General features: G+C 38.8%; 2 protein-coding genes across 3 annotated transcripts; one reads left to right on the forward strand and one right to left on the reverse strand.

Annotated features, from left to right (window-relative positions):
* Positions 1 to 2454: 2454 nt before the first annotated feature.
* Positions 2455 to 4024, forward strand: LOC144049125 (fatty acid-binding protein, liver-type-like). The gene is made up of 4 exons (XM_077561774.1): positions 2455 to 2619; positions 2703 to 2875; positions 3762 to 3851; positions 3935 to 4024. Exons 1-4 carry the CDS (start codon positions 2457 to 2459, stop codon positions 3983 to 3985), a joined length of 477 nt encoding a protein of 158 aa, XP_077417900.1. The 5' UTR covers positions 2455 to 2456; the 3' UTR covers positions 3986 to 4024.
* A 1645-nt stretch (positions 4025 to 5669) lies between these two features.
* On the reverse strand, positions 5670 to 14192 carry smyd1b (SET and MYND domain containing 1b). Of its 2 annotated transcripts, XM_077561775.1 has the most exons (10): positions 13895 to 14192; positions 12817 to 12993; positions 12100 to 12313; positions 10606 to 10736; positions 10452 to 10490; positions 8316 to 8511; positions 7841 to 7933; positions 7595 to 7758; positions 6204 to 6372; positions 5670 to 5905 (listed from the first exon to the last, which is right to left on the reverse strand). In XM_077561775.1, exons 1-10 carry the CDS (start codon positions 14014 to 14016, stop codon positions 5741 to 5743), a joined length of 1470 nt encoding a protein of 489 aa, XP_077417901.1. In that variant the 5' UTR covers positions 14017 to 14192; the 3' UTR covers positions 5670 to 5740. The 2 variants fall into 2 exon arrangements, with proteins under 2 accessions (XP_077417901.1, XP_077417902.1); XM_077561776.1 differs by lacking the exon at positions 10452 to 10490.
* Between the last annotated feature and the right edge of the window lie 149 nt (positions 14193 to 14341).

A 14341-nucleotide genomic window follows, 5' to 3' on the forward strand; every position in this document is an offset into this window, starting at 1 on the left:
CTCATTCTCAAATGAACCTAACAAGCATGTTTTGGGAGGAGAATCTGGGGAAAACCCACACAAGAAAGGGATGATATCCAAACCCACTTTTCCCACCGCGCTGCTTCTCCGATATTATATTTCATCTAAAGCCTGACTCAGCAAAAACCTTATCACACTGCAGTACTCCACCAATCGCACATTCATCGTTATCTGCCTGCCATCTTGTGTGTATCTGTATTGGTGTGCTGACAATATCAGTCATTATCTCATACAAAAGGTCAACTTTTGTGATCCATTTGTCACCACTTTAATGGCAAATCTTGCACCGCTTTAAACAGACCACACTGGACGACAAACACAACAGTGTACAGACCACAGTGGTGCCAACTGATGGGGGATTACAATATTGACAGTGATTGAATCTTAAGGTGACAAGAGCAACATTCTCACGCAGCTTATCGCCATTGGTGACCTCATCACCTGAGTAAAGTTCACACGCGACGAGGCACACTCATTATCTTGCATGCACCTCTTTGATGACTCTTATTGGAGTTGGTGGAAATTTACACAAAGTCTACGCAAGCTACGGATTGAAGAGAGAGGATTTTAATGCTCATTTTCAATTTTCATCAACATACATAAATAGTGAGGTTTTTTTTACAGTGTTGATTATTGTCAAATGAATGTGTTGGTTATATTTGCATTACAGTCAGAACTGTTGCTAATATTTACATTTTTCTACATGAAGGGGGTTGTCATTGGCATCTTGTTATTCAGCAGTACCTCTCACACCACATTTGCGCTCAAAAGCACTACAGAAATGCTTTTATACACACAAAGGAACGGTTCTCACACACTACTGAATTGCTCTCACACACAATACGAATCTATTCTAATTCATGCTTTTGAAGCGCTTTTACACACACTGCTAAAATACTCTCACACTGACTTTTTTTTGTGCTCACATTGACTACTGAAATGCACTCAGGGTATACTGGAATGAACTCACACATCTTGCTGATTGTTTTAATTCATATTCAACTATTGAAGTGCTCTCACACTTACTACTAAAATGTTCTCGCACACTTCTAACATTTAATGCTCAGATATTTTTGAAATGCTGTCACACAACTGGAATGCTCTCACACATACTGCTGAAATGCTGTCATTGTTACTACTGATTGTTTTTCATTCATATAAACTATTGAAGTGCTCTCACATTGGCTACTAAAGTGCTCTCATATATACTGACATTTTTTGCTCACTAGACTCCCATTATGCTCTCTCACTCAAAAAAAATTATCTCTCACATACTACAGATTTTTTCATTCCTATACACTATTGAAGTGCTCTCACATTTACAACTAAAATGCTCTCCTACATTTTTTGCTCTCACTTTCTCCTGAAATGGTCTTTAAAAAACTTAAATGCTCTCACACACACCAGAGAAATGCTCTTATAAGCATTACTGAACCGTTCACACACAGATTACTGATTTTTTTCCCCCATTCATATAAACTATGGAAGTGCTCTCACATGGGCTACTTAAAAAACTCACATTACTGACATGCTTTGCTCACATAGACTCCTGAAATGCTCTCTGAAGCACAACAAAAATTCTCTCTCACATTTTACAGATTTTTTTCATTCATATACACTATTGAAGTGCTCTCACATGCACTACTAAAATACTGTGATACATTTTTTGCTCTCAAAATGGTCTTAAAAATAACCTTTAATGCTCTCACACCCACCAGTGAAATGCTCTCATTAGCATGACTGAACCGTTCACTCACCTGCACACACACACACTATTGATTTTTTTCATTCATATACACTGTTGAAGTGCTCTCACATTCACTACTAAAATGCTCTTGTGCATTTTTTGGTCTCTTATCTGCGAGCATTTCTCTCACACACCACTGATTTGTAAAAATTTGTTTATTTATTTATTTTAGCTCACACTGACTACTAGTGGGAAAGCAATTTAGTAGCGTAGAAGAGCGGCAAAAAAAAAATCTGTAGTGCGTGTGAACGGCTTAGTAATGCTTATGAGAGCATTTCACTGGTGTGAGAGCATTTGAGTTTTTTAAAGACCACTTCAGGAGACTATGAGAGCAAAAAATGTAATCAGTAGTGTGTTTGTGAACGGTTCATTCATGCCAATGAGAGCATTTCATTGGCGTGTGTGAGAGCATTTAGGTTTTTTTTAAGACCATTTCAGGAGAGTATGACAGGACACGCAAGCACTTCTTTCAGTCCAGGCCACAACATTAGCGATGGTCACTTCACAATGGAACAAGTCATTTTGTGGTTGCAGTTTACAAAAGTGAAAATGTAGTTAATAAACATTGTCATGATCTTATTTCGGTTATCTTATTTCGCCCCATGGGAAGGACGCAAGAATAGGGACATCCTCACTCCTTGTGTCGCAAGTGGCCTGCAGCCTCTGTAATTGGCGGCAGCTGAAGTTAATGATTGGTGTGTGCGTGTGCGTGTTTGTGCGTGTGTGTGAGTATATAAGTCAACGCAATAGCTTTTGGTCCCTCTACCTTCACTTGCCTGACACCATGTCTTTCTCTGGAAAATACCAGCTGGAGTCTCAGGAGAACTTTGAGCCTTTTATGAAGGCCATTGGTAAGATTTGTTCTTTTGTTTCTAATTAAGTTTAAATTCTCTTGTCCCTGTTACAGATGTATGTATACATAATTTCCCCCTAGGTCTTCCTGATGAACTCATCCAGAAAGGCAAAGATGTCAAGAGTGTCTCTGAGATTGAGGAGAATGGCAACGACTTTAAGGTGACGGTCACAACTGGCACCAAAGTCCTTGTCAACTCTTTCACCATCGGGCAGGAGGCCGAGCTGGAGACTATCACTGGAGAGAAGGTCAAGGTAAGGCTTGAGAAAGGATCTGATCAAAGAAACGTAACCCTCACGCCCCTACAAAAAAAAAAAAAAGCTGAGTTTAATAGTATGGTTGCTGTGTTATTTGCAAAAAAAAAACTATGCTCAATGAATTCATGTTTTTAAATTTTAATGTATAAATTATCATGCCCAAAGCTTTTTATTCTGCAGCCTTATTTGCAATAATTTAAAATTAACTTTAGTAAATGTGGATGTTTTTTTGTTGTTGTGTTTTTAACTTTAACTTTAACTTAATTTAATGCAAGAAATTGCAGGATTCATGTGTATATTGCTGATTTATTTTTTTCCCCCAGAAACTCAGGCTTTTAAAAAAAAAAAAAAAAAAAAAATGCATTTATAATATTCTATCTGCCCCCACTAGTCTGAATACTGTTTTGATATTGAATTTGTGTAATGACTAAGATTAGTAAAGTACATTTTCGTGACTGCCCTATGCTATGTGGTCAACCAAAATTGATGTCTGTGCCTTCGGGCTCACATTATGAAAGTCACATGACCAAACCCAGGAAACTGGTGAGCCATGATCTTTAATTGTCACTTTCAGTCAACACCAGAGGGCGGTAGTGTCCAAAATGACAGCCCTGAGTTTGAACATGGATTTGGTCATCTTATTCCACGAATGCAATATAAAAAAGTGAATCAGTCATTAGTTTGTTTGGCTTTAAACTCCCCACCCCGCCAAATATTTTTCTTTTTTCTTTTCTCATTTAATTTGATTAGTTTTTTTTGTAATTCTCCCTTATCTGTAAATGTCCTGGCTCAGTCAAAACTCAAATGACCACAAATTAGATTGTGGTTTATGCAGCGTTCATTGTCTGTATTGAATACATGTTGCGTATTTGTTTTTGTGAAGGCGGTGGTCCAGCGTGAAGGCAACACGCTGAAGGTTACCCTGAAGGGAATTGAGTCAGTCACGCGGCTGGAAGGCGACACAATTGTCAATGTGAGTGTTTCTTTGCACTTCCAAAATCTCGCCAATGTCTGCAAACTTCAACATTCCTAACATTGGTCTCTTTATTTTTCCAGACGATGACACTCGGTAACATTGTGTACAAGAGGACGAGCAAACGCGTTTAAGGATGCGCCTGGCATAATAAAAAAAATATTAAGAAGGCACATTTCTGGTTTTGTCAAATGTTCCAAAGTTAAACTCAATGACTTGAGGAGGTCCTGTGATTTTTTTTTTTTTATTTTTATTTTTTTTTTTTTTATTATATATAAAGTGAATGTCTCACCCCACCCCCTCAAAAAACAAAGGTTAACCTGTTGGCGCTGAGTATACCAGGCATGAGTGCTCAAAAACAAGTATTATACCTAAATTGTAACTTTCAAATAAGAACTCTATTCAATTGTATGAGAGCTGTTTAAAATGGCTCTGATGCAAATGTATTTAAAGGGGAAGTTTAATCCATAAACCTGACAGTAGCACATTGGCCTAATTACCTGTGGGGGAGAATCCTCAGCATTTTTTTCTTTTTTTTTTTGTTAAACCAGTTTGCCTAATAACAAGCAATCTGGGATAGAAAGCTAATTTTACCACATTTATTTTGATTTTTTTTTTTAAGAGGGCCATTCCCCCATAAACTTAACAGATGCCACTTAGCATTACACAAATGAGTCATTCTGCCAGTGTAGCAGCTGCAGTGAATGTCTGCTTGCTCACACTGGGGGGGTTGGAAGAGGCCATGTTGACATCTTTTCATCAAGCTGCAATAACAATGTACCTCTAGAGGGAGCCCTTGCACCACATTTTGCAAATTACAATAAAGTTGAGCCAATTTATTCAAAAACTTAAATTTAAGGAAAAATGTAAAGCTTGATTTGGATGGGGTCAAATGATTTCCAATCACTAATTAGCATATTTTTTTCCCTCCTCTGCACTGAAAAAGCACATTAATTTTGGTTGTTTCTAGCTTAAACAAATCTCCTGAAACTTCAATTAAATTATCAATATGACCCAAAGTGAATGCTTTGAATTCTAGTTCCCTCAACCACTGGTTCTTAGCCCTGGTCCTTGAGTACCCCCTATCCGGCCTGTTTTCCATGTCTCCTACAGCCAGCACAGCTGAGGATCGTTATCAGGCTTTGTGCAGAGCTTGCTGATTAGCCGATTGTTTGAAACAACTGTGTTGGCTGTGGGAGACATGGGAAAACAGGCTTACAGATACCAGTAAGAGCATGTGGCTCTCGAGTAGTCACTGATCCTTTTGATGCAAAAAAATAAATAAATTAAAGACCAATATACAGTATCCTCATACAGCATTTTCCTTAAAACATGAAATGTCAATTTTCTATTCAAATATCTACTTCCTGATTGTAAAACAACCACAAGAGGCCAGACACGAGTACTGATACCTTGAACAAAGGCCTGGTATCGGTCGGTACTTTCCCATCCCTAGTTCGACTTGGTCTTTAAATCAACAGCATGAGGAGCCATTGGTTATCACGCTTGCTCCACAGTGGAACGGTTCTGGGTTTGAACTTTGGTCCAGGCCCTTCCCGTTCCCCACTGTGCTCACGTTTACTCTGCCTTGCTCCCATATTCCCGAAACGTGCATGCAGGTGCGATTGGCTGTCAGACGACGCGATACGTAATCTGCCTCCTGTTCACCCGCCACTAATGAAGACAAACACTATAGAAAATGAATTTCTTTGCCCATCTCTGGAGACGTCATCTCGGGGTGAATTTTAATTGGCATGCGAATCACCTGCTGTCATGCTGCTGGATTATGGAATGTGCGAAGGACACACTTCAAATTGATAATGATCTTATCATGAGATCTTTAATGTAAAACATGAGGCAAGCGCGTGGAACCGCCATTGTGTTGTGGTTCATTTTCTCTTGTGGAAGAGATTCTTGATGCCCTCCTCCACAGACTTGGGTTCGTGCATCATGGCCATGGGTTTGTTCTTCAGGGCGGCCTCTCTCATGCTGTGGTAGACGTACTCATTCTGCTTGAACATCCTCAGCTCCATCTCTGTCTGAACGCGCATCGACTGCAAAGGGGAAAGGGAAGGCAGGAGCGTCAGAGCACTATTTTAATCCCAATTTCTCTTCTCGGGACTTTGCAATTGTCACAAAAATTCATCTGAATCATTCATCACCCGAATCATTCCTGAATCTGTGCCATCTTTTGTTTTCTAAAAGCATGAGTGCATCTAACCTTGTTAAGGGAAACTTGTGTTAAAAAAAATCACTTTCTTTCTGCTCAGTTTAAACATCTGACACTAATAATGGCATTAAAGCGCAACAAGGTCACACAAAGTGACCTCATTCCTGAAGTGGTTTTAGTACCTCCAAGTCCTTGGTGATGGGGTGCGTGGCGCCATGCGTGACCATGAGAATGGCGTAGGCTTTGCAGATCATCCCGTGGCCCACCTCGATCAGGCCGGCTTGCCAGTGGGTGACTCCCGCCCGCATGGCCGCCATCCCCAGGGTCGGGTTGTTGGGGTGGTACAGCTTTCTGCACGTCATGCCAACATTGCAAATATCCGTGATAAACAAGGAACAGCACACCGAGCAGGACAATTTACATCGGAAGGATTTCAGAATAGCCTAACTGAACGGTCCCACTTTTTGGAACCTGCTCATTCTGGTGCTGTGGTTTGCTTTGGATGGTTGGGGAGGGTGGAGCTAGACACTGCTGTTTGTTTGGTCCATTTCCAATTATTTTTGTTGGAATGGGAAAACTGACCTTTTCCGACTGACTAAAACAAAATACAACTTTATTCCAATGAAATTGCAGGGGGGTTTTGTTTTCCAAAATAGAACTTTGCTGTTATGAAAATTATTTTTTTCTTTAAAAAAAATACACTTACTTAAATAATGACTTTTTTTTCTCTTATTTTTAAGTTTTTTTCCCAAAACAAAAACATACTTTAAAAAAACAAAACTTTTTTTCTGTGCAAGATTTCTATTTTAGTGTTGCAAAAAAAAAAAAAAAAAATACACTTTTTTTTTTATGGACTTTTCTTATATGACTTTATTAGTAAATAAAAGAGTATGACTTTTTAAAATCAACATTACAACTTCATTCTTGTAAAACGAAAGTTTGAAGTTTGATGTAAATTATGAGTTTTTCCTCAAAAGAAACTACTTTCTTTTGTAATAGTTTTTGTTATAACAATATGGCATATTTGTAAAATAAAACTAAAATATATATATTTTTAAAAATTCTGGTGATATGACTTTGTAAAATAATGATTTTGTCCTTGTAAAATAAAAATACAATTTAGAAAATACTCCCTTTTTCTGGTGAATATGCCTTTTTTATATATATATAAAATTCCAACTTTATTCTTATAAAATTAAAAAAAATCTAAAAATAAAATATCACTGTCATTTTTTTTATTCTTCAAAACTAGAATGCTTTTCTTGTTATACTGATGTTTTTTTTTAAACAGTATGCTTTTGTTCATGTAAAAATAAAAGTCTTAAAGTCCTAAAATTACAATTCCTTATTAAACTACTAATTTTTTCTCGTTCTATTAAGATTTTCTTGAAACTTTATATTTAAAGATAAAGAATATCTAATGCATATGACATTTTTGTAATATTTTGACTGCATCCTTGTAAAATAAAAAATAAAAATTCAGTTTCCTGTTGCGTATTTGGAAACACAAGCCTAACTTGAAACAAAATGTGCCATTTTAAACTAAAAATAAATAAATAAATTCTCTACATACGTGTATCCGTCCACCATTTTACGGGTGTATTCGGCAGCCTGTTCAAAGTACTGCAGGTAGGCCTGCACCTCGCTCATGGTGCTCCACATCCTTAGCAGGTAGATGTGACTGTCGGCCAGCACGGGTTCCGTCTTCTCAATGCATTCCTTGCAGATCTTCACCACCTGAGGAAATACCACCGAATCCTGTACATGACAAGTGGCATCGATCTTAAAGGAAGGAAGATGCCATGAAGTGTTCGCTCACCTCGTGATAGTCACCCTTTAATCGGGCCTGTTCCATCTTCTCCAGCATCTGGAAACAGTAATCCGTCGATTCTTTCACGTGCTCCTCTGATGGCTGAAAGAAAGCAGGAAGGAGAAAAGGTTGATTGAACTGATGTTTATCTATCTTCACTGAGTAAATAAGTACACCCTGGAGTATTAACGGCATTTTTTTAAAGAAAGGGCACTGACCAGGTTTATAAAGACAATATCCTGATTACATTTGACTTCTTTTGCAGTAAGAAATCGTTTACTGTGGCGTCATGTTTCCGAAACTGTATTAGCTGTTTGCATTCACATACAAAGCTTAACCTATCTGGAATTATCTTTGCTTTAAATAGCCTCTGTGTCTCTTCTCATATTTCCCTTATCAGCCGTGCAACCACTAAACATAGCGTGAGTGTTTCAACCAACGTTTACCTCCTGCATTCTCAGAGGAGACAAAATGAAAGGCCAACCTTGACGCCATCCTGTTCCCTGCCTCCCATCTTCAGGTCGTCCTTGATGCGCTCCTTGCAGTGGTGGCACGTACAATCGAAGAAGTATTGCGTCTTCAGAAGCCTCTGCCTCTCCTCCGATACGTTGAGGAAGTCCACGTAGGAGACGGTCAGCTCCTCGCCCTCTGCGATCTTACCCAACGAACGCAGCTCGATCCTGAGGAGCGATGGAGAAGCTCTGTTAATGCACCGTTCCGCACACATTTATGGTTGTATTTGTAAAACTGTTTTAGAGGATGATCTTATTATTTGTGTGATGATAAACCCTGATTCATGCTGTGGTTTTTAGTCCAATCAAGTGAATGATGAAGGGAGGAAGGAAAAAGAAATCTAATATTGCATTAGTGTTATGATTTTGTTTGTCATTACAGTGTGTATTAGCTTTAAGCTAGCTAAAGCTATACGAGTGTTTTAAATAAAGTAAATAAATTACTTTATGTTTAAAAGAATTATTCACTAATTCTATTGGTCGCTCAAATCTAAAGACATCTCAAGGTGGTTTGGGAAATGTAATATAGGCTTTGCTCTAATAACATATGAACAGTGGTAAAGGCTTCATGCTAATAAATCTACATGCTAAACGTTAACAAAACTAATCAGCATTATTAGACTAATCAGTCTTACTTTAGTGTGTGGTAAATTTGGTACACACACTGTAGCCTACTCTGTGCTCCAAACAGTAATGTTAGCATTGATGCTAACACAATATTAGAGGTGTCATGGGGGTCCACCATATTATAGGTCAGAGGTGTGCATGGAGGGCCGGAGTCCCGCAGGTTTTGTATGTTGTTCTCCAACACAGCTGATATATGATCAGCTCATCAGCAAGCTCTGCTAAAGCCTGATAACGATCCTGTTGATTGGAATCAGCTTGTGTTGGAAATGAGAAACCTCCAAAAGCTGCAGGACTCCGACCCTCGGGGACCGAGATTGCCCACCTCTGTTATAAGTGGATGAAGCCTTGAGCTCGAGTCACCATGGCAACAACTACAAGTCAGCATTGTAGTGAAATGATTGTGAAACTATTATGTACACTGAGGTCACACAATTACATTGTACATTGTTCCTTTAAATGAGAAACCTTTGTGGTTTCATTTAGCTTTATATAATAGCCTATTTCAAATGCTTTACATATTTATTTTTTAAATAAGGTTGCTTGGCATAGCTTGGTGTTAGTGCTACCACAGATATTTGTATTAACGTGTCAACATAAGAGACGACTAAGTTAAGGGTCTGGTGTCACCGTGGTAACAACAGCAAGGCTAATATCCTTATTTCAGAGTATAGTAAAAAAAAATTGTACAAGCACTGGACAGTTCACAGCTATGAATAGTAATGTTAGCATTGATGCTAACACAACATGACAGGTATCCTGGCTGGTCCACTAATATTACAAACCAGTGGTTCTAAAATTTTTTACACCAAATACCAACCAAAAAATATATGCTAGTACCACCAACAATAAAATCAAAAACAAGACAGAGGTTTTATTCCTACAAAAGTGTAGGCTATATAATATTATTGTAAAAAACAAAAACAACAAAAAACGTTTTGCACAGTTTAACATTAACTTTAACATAGCTCTCAAATGATTCGAATAAAAGACATTGCACATAAAGTTTAGGTAAAAACGTTATTGAGATGTTGGAAAAACTCAAAAGTTCTAAAATACAACTGAACTGTATATCACCGGTGTTTCTTTGACATACCACTAAGTTTATTGGGATATTAATAAATGATAAATAATAATAATAAATCTTTTTTTGTCTCAATGTTAGTCCAACATCCGAACTAATACTATACTAGTCTTTGCACTGCACTCAAAGTGAGAAAGCAAATTTTGTGTGGATGTGGATGAGTAAACAGTTTAGAAGACAGATTAATGTGAAGATAATGATAATGTTAATGATAATGATAATGATAAAGATAATGTTCTACTGAGATGCTATACAGATATAAAGAAAGAAGTTAGCATCTTTATTTGCGTATTAGCAAGAAATAACCTCAGTCTAGCACACAGGTGGGTTGTGTTGGGGGGCATTGACTTCAAAGTTGTTCATAGACAAAGCACACGTGCAAAGTTAAGAGGTAACGCACCTCCTTTGAGAATGATACAAAGTATTCACAGCTGACTGACTGAAAGACAAACAGGGAGCAGTTTTACACCCAAACACGCGGACACGCAGGCACGCATAACCCAAGATCACATCGCCAGCATAACCCAGCAGGTGTTAACCAGACGTCGACTTACTTGCCGTGGTTGAGGATGACCGTGCAGTTGGGCCAGCAGTCGTGATTGACCAGACACAGATTGGGGAACAGGCCCACCCCCACGGCCTGAAGCCCCCGTTGGTCGCTCACAGTAAAGCCGTTACAGTTAATCTAGGAGTTACAACAGAGAGAAAGTTAAATTGATCATGCATGTTATTTTGGTACGACGCCTCTGCTAGCATGTCAAATCCAAAACGTAAACACAGCTACATTGAGTTTTGTGGGAAGCTCAGATTAGCATTGGCTAACAGCATTAGCTTCTGATAGCTGGTGATACTCCAGTGAAGTTGTTCAGCAAGACAAAAAAAATCCCTGACAAAAGCATGTCTCACACATGTTATTTGGACACAAAAACATGTTTCCTTTAACTAGAATCGGCTAAAATTGGGTCATGCTAATGTGCTGATTTGTTGCTAATGTGCTGATTTGTTGAAGTCAAGTGATTTATAATGCCCCTCATTCACTCCCATTAGCACCGAGCAGCATTGCTTGATCAGGTATCAAGACGCTCACTTATTCTTCTTTACATGTTAGTTGATAGTGGATAGTAAATATTTATTCTACATTGAGGACCAGCTGTTATCAGCTATTGAAAGTTTTACGGAAAGTATGAATGTTCTACTTTCAGTTTTCTACTTAGCTATGTGGTCTTTGGTAAGTGTTATGTAACCCATTAAGACATTAGTCAGGTTTCCATCCGATTGTTTCAAATTTTTTAAGCGAATTTACTGAAAATGCGCAAAATGGACATGCAACTTATGCCCGTTTCCATCTGTTTTCTTTTGCGAATAATGAGAGGGGACTCCACCGCTGTAGGTGGCGGTATACAACATAGAGATGTGATCCACATGTAATTTAAAAGAAGAAGAAGAAGCCCAGCAAATGACTGCACCGTGCGATGACGTCGTATGAGTTCGCTTTTGTAATTCTTGATAAACCGTAACGTTTCTTTGCTGTATTCCATCTTAAACAGCATTAATATTGGTTTCTTTAATTAATTCCAAAAAGATTTCTGTTTCGTCGTCCCCCCAAACATATCTTACTTTATCATCTGACATTGCTTTGGGACTACAAACGTACGTGTGACGTAATAATCGGTCAAAACGTGCGGCGTGTATCCGGTCTTGCCAGCGGTTATTCGCAAAACCTGTTTCCATCGCTCAAATTTGCATTTTCCTTTTTTCGATACAAAATTCAAATAAAAAAAATTCTAAATCCACCTCCTCTAAGCATAAAAACTTTTTTTTCCGAATTTTGGGCCCTTTTTCGAATTTCTAGCGTTTCCATTCAGTTTTATTTTCGCATTTCTTGAAAATTCGAACAAAAATGGGTGGATGGAAACCCAACTATTATTACAGTGCTTTTTTTTTTTTAGCACTTCCATTGAAATCGACTACCGATGTTCAGTAAATACTCCTTAGGGACAATTCACATCATACAAACTGCAATTTAAACAAAACACGTAAATACTCACCAATCCAAAGATGTGGGAGATGACGTCACTTGTGTGCTGCTTGCTGTTGCGAGGCCAGTAGTCCAAGAAATTGTGGATGTCCACTTTGAACTCCTTCAACTCGTCCTCTGGCATGTCTTCGATGTGGTCCTCCATCTGGTCCAGCGTGGTCAACTGCGTGTCGGACACCACGCCGCCGTCCTTGTCCAGGCGCCACATGATGCGAGCGACCAAGCTAAACCAAGATGACAACCGCACTTAAGTCACTTAAGTGGAACTTTGCGGGGCAAAACTGAAGACTCAGAATGGTTTGAACATCCATTCATTCATTTTGTATAGCACTTGACCTTCAGGGTCATGGGTGAGCTGGAGCCTACCCTAGATTTTATTTATTTTTTTGTCTTCTTTTTTTTTTTTTTTTTTTCTGGAGAGATCAGTATTGTTCATTCGGTAATTTTACCGATTTGTCATGTCATCATCAATGCTCTCTCTTTTTTTATTTTTATTAATTTAATTTAATTTAATTTAATTTTTATTTTTATTTATTTTTTGTTTGATTTTTTTTGTACGTGTATGTGCGTGCGTGCGAGTGTGTGTGTGTATTCATTAGTTCACCTAAAAGCTATTAAAAAATCCCATACCGTTCACCCTTGATGACGTTTTTTGACATCCACTCACAGGCCACTTATAGACAAACAACTATTCACACTCACACCTGAATAGGTGTCCTTAACTCACCGAATGTTCTCATTGGGCGCCTTGCCATAGGTTTTGATGGCGGCACATTCTTGCTTGTGTTCGGCCCAGCCGGCGCGTTGGCAGGTGCGGTCGCAGTAGTGCGAGAACTTGCACTGGCCGCATCGCTGCAGTTTGTCTTGTCTGCGGAAACAGCTGTGGCAGATGCGCTCCGCAAGGCTGCAAAGTCGGGATGCTGTTATAACGTGTTCAGGTACGCAATGGCTACATGGTGGATTCATTCATCGGGTATCAAGATCCACTTTTTGAGTTAATTTTTTTATTTTTATGTTTGATACTGTAAATTCAAGGAAGTTCATATGTTGCCTTTCTTGGCAGTGCGCAAGAAATGAAAGCCTGGTAGTTTTCACAGGAAGTGAACCTTGTCAAGAGGCAGTAGAAACATGATTTATCCCGGCCGATGAGAGGAGAAAGGTAAAGATAATATGTACGAAAGAAATTTAATAACAAAATACAGTGAAAGCGAAGTATGGTAACTAATTTTGTGAGTTTATAAAATCCTCACATTAGACTATAGCTACACTATGAATATTTCTTGTAAGTTTATGATTTTTTTTTCCTCACAAATCTGCCACTTAGTGGTGTAGTGTAAACTCACAAATTTGCCACTTTAGAACATTGCAAATTTGCCACGTTATAAAGTAGCAAATTTGGACACACAAAAAACTTGTACATTTTGCGACTTTATGAAGTGGCAAATTTGCCACTTTGTAAACTCTCAAATTTGCCTCTTTATAAAGCTGCAAATTTACAAGTTTATTTCCCCCACCCTCTAAAAAAATATATTTATACGTAACTTGGCCCTAATATGGAGGGGCGGGTCCAAAGGTGTGTGTGTGTCTCTCAGCTGATGTGCTAATATTATGTAGCGACAAGGTGAGGGGAACGTTTTTGGACATACACGTGGGGGTCCATTTCTGCATAATCTAATTACATAAATAAATAAATATGTTTTTTAAAAGCCTTTGATCCGACCATGCAATTGCAGTCAGTGTTTTTCTAAGAACACAAGTTAAAAGAATAAGAAGATACTTATGATCCCTCCCCCTAAAGTTCGTACCTGTCGAAGACAACAGCTGCCAGGCTGGGCTCGGAAAAGATGACGTCCCCGGCCCAAAATTCCTTGCTAGCCTTCAGACCCCTCCCCTTTCCAGGTGAGTCAAATATTGTCACATTTTCCATAGCTGCGGCACTGCTTCCTGGTTTATTAGAGCACAGACGGCGTAGTATCCAGTGGCGGAGGAAGAGAGGAGCGTCTCGCGGTGGCGGCTGACTTGAGTGGTCGCTTAGGGGCGGGGCTGCTTCTTAATCCTAAACACCAATCCTCTTCTTCTAAAAAGACAACTGCACATTGCATAGCAAAGGTACAAAAATAGCCAGCAACTTGTTGAGCTGGACCACCAACGTACAGAACGTGGGTCGGGGGTCTTTTGTCTGACAAATGTGACATATCTGTTGAAAGCGTTCATCTAAACATCCTTCAATCGTGTCAGAACTCTTCTTGAAC

This window comes from Vanacampus margaritifer, chromosome 3 (genome assembly GCF_051991255.1).
Source record: "Vanacampus margaritifer isolate UIUO_Vmar chromosome 3, RoL_Vmar_1.0, whole genome shotgun sequence".
NCBI classification, from domain to species: domain Eukaryota; kingdom Metazoa; phylum Chordata; class Actinopteri; order Syngnathiformes; family Syngnathidae; genus Vanacampus; species Vanacampus margaritifer.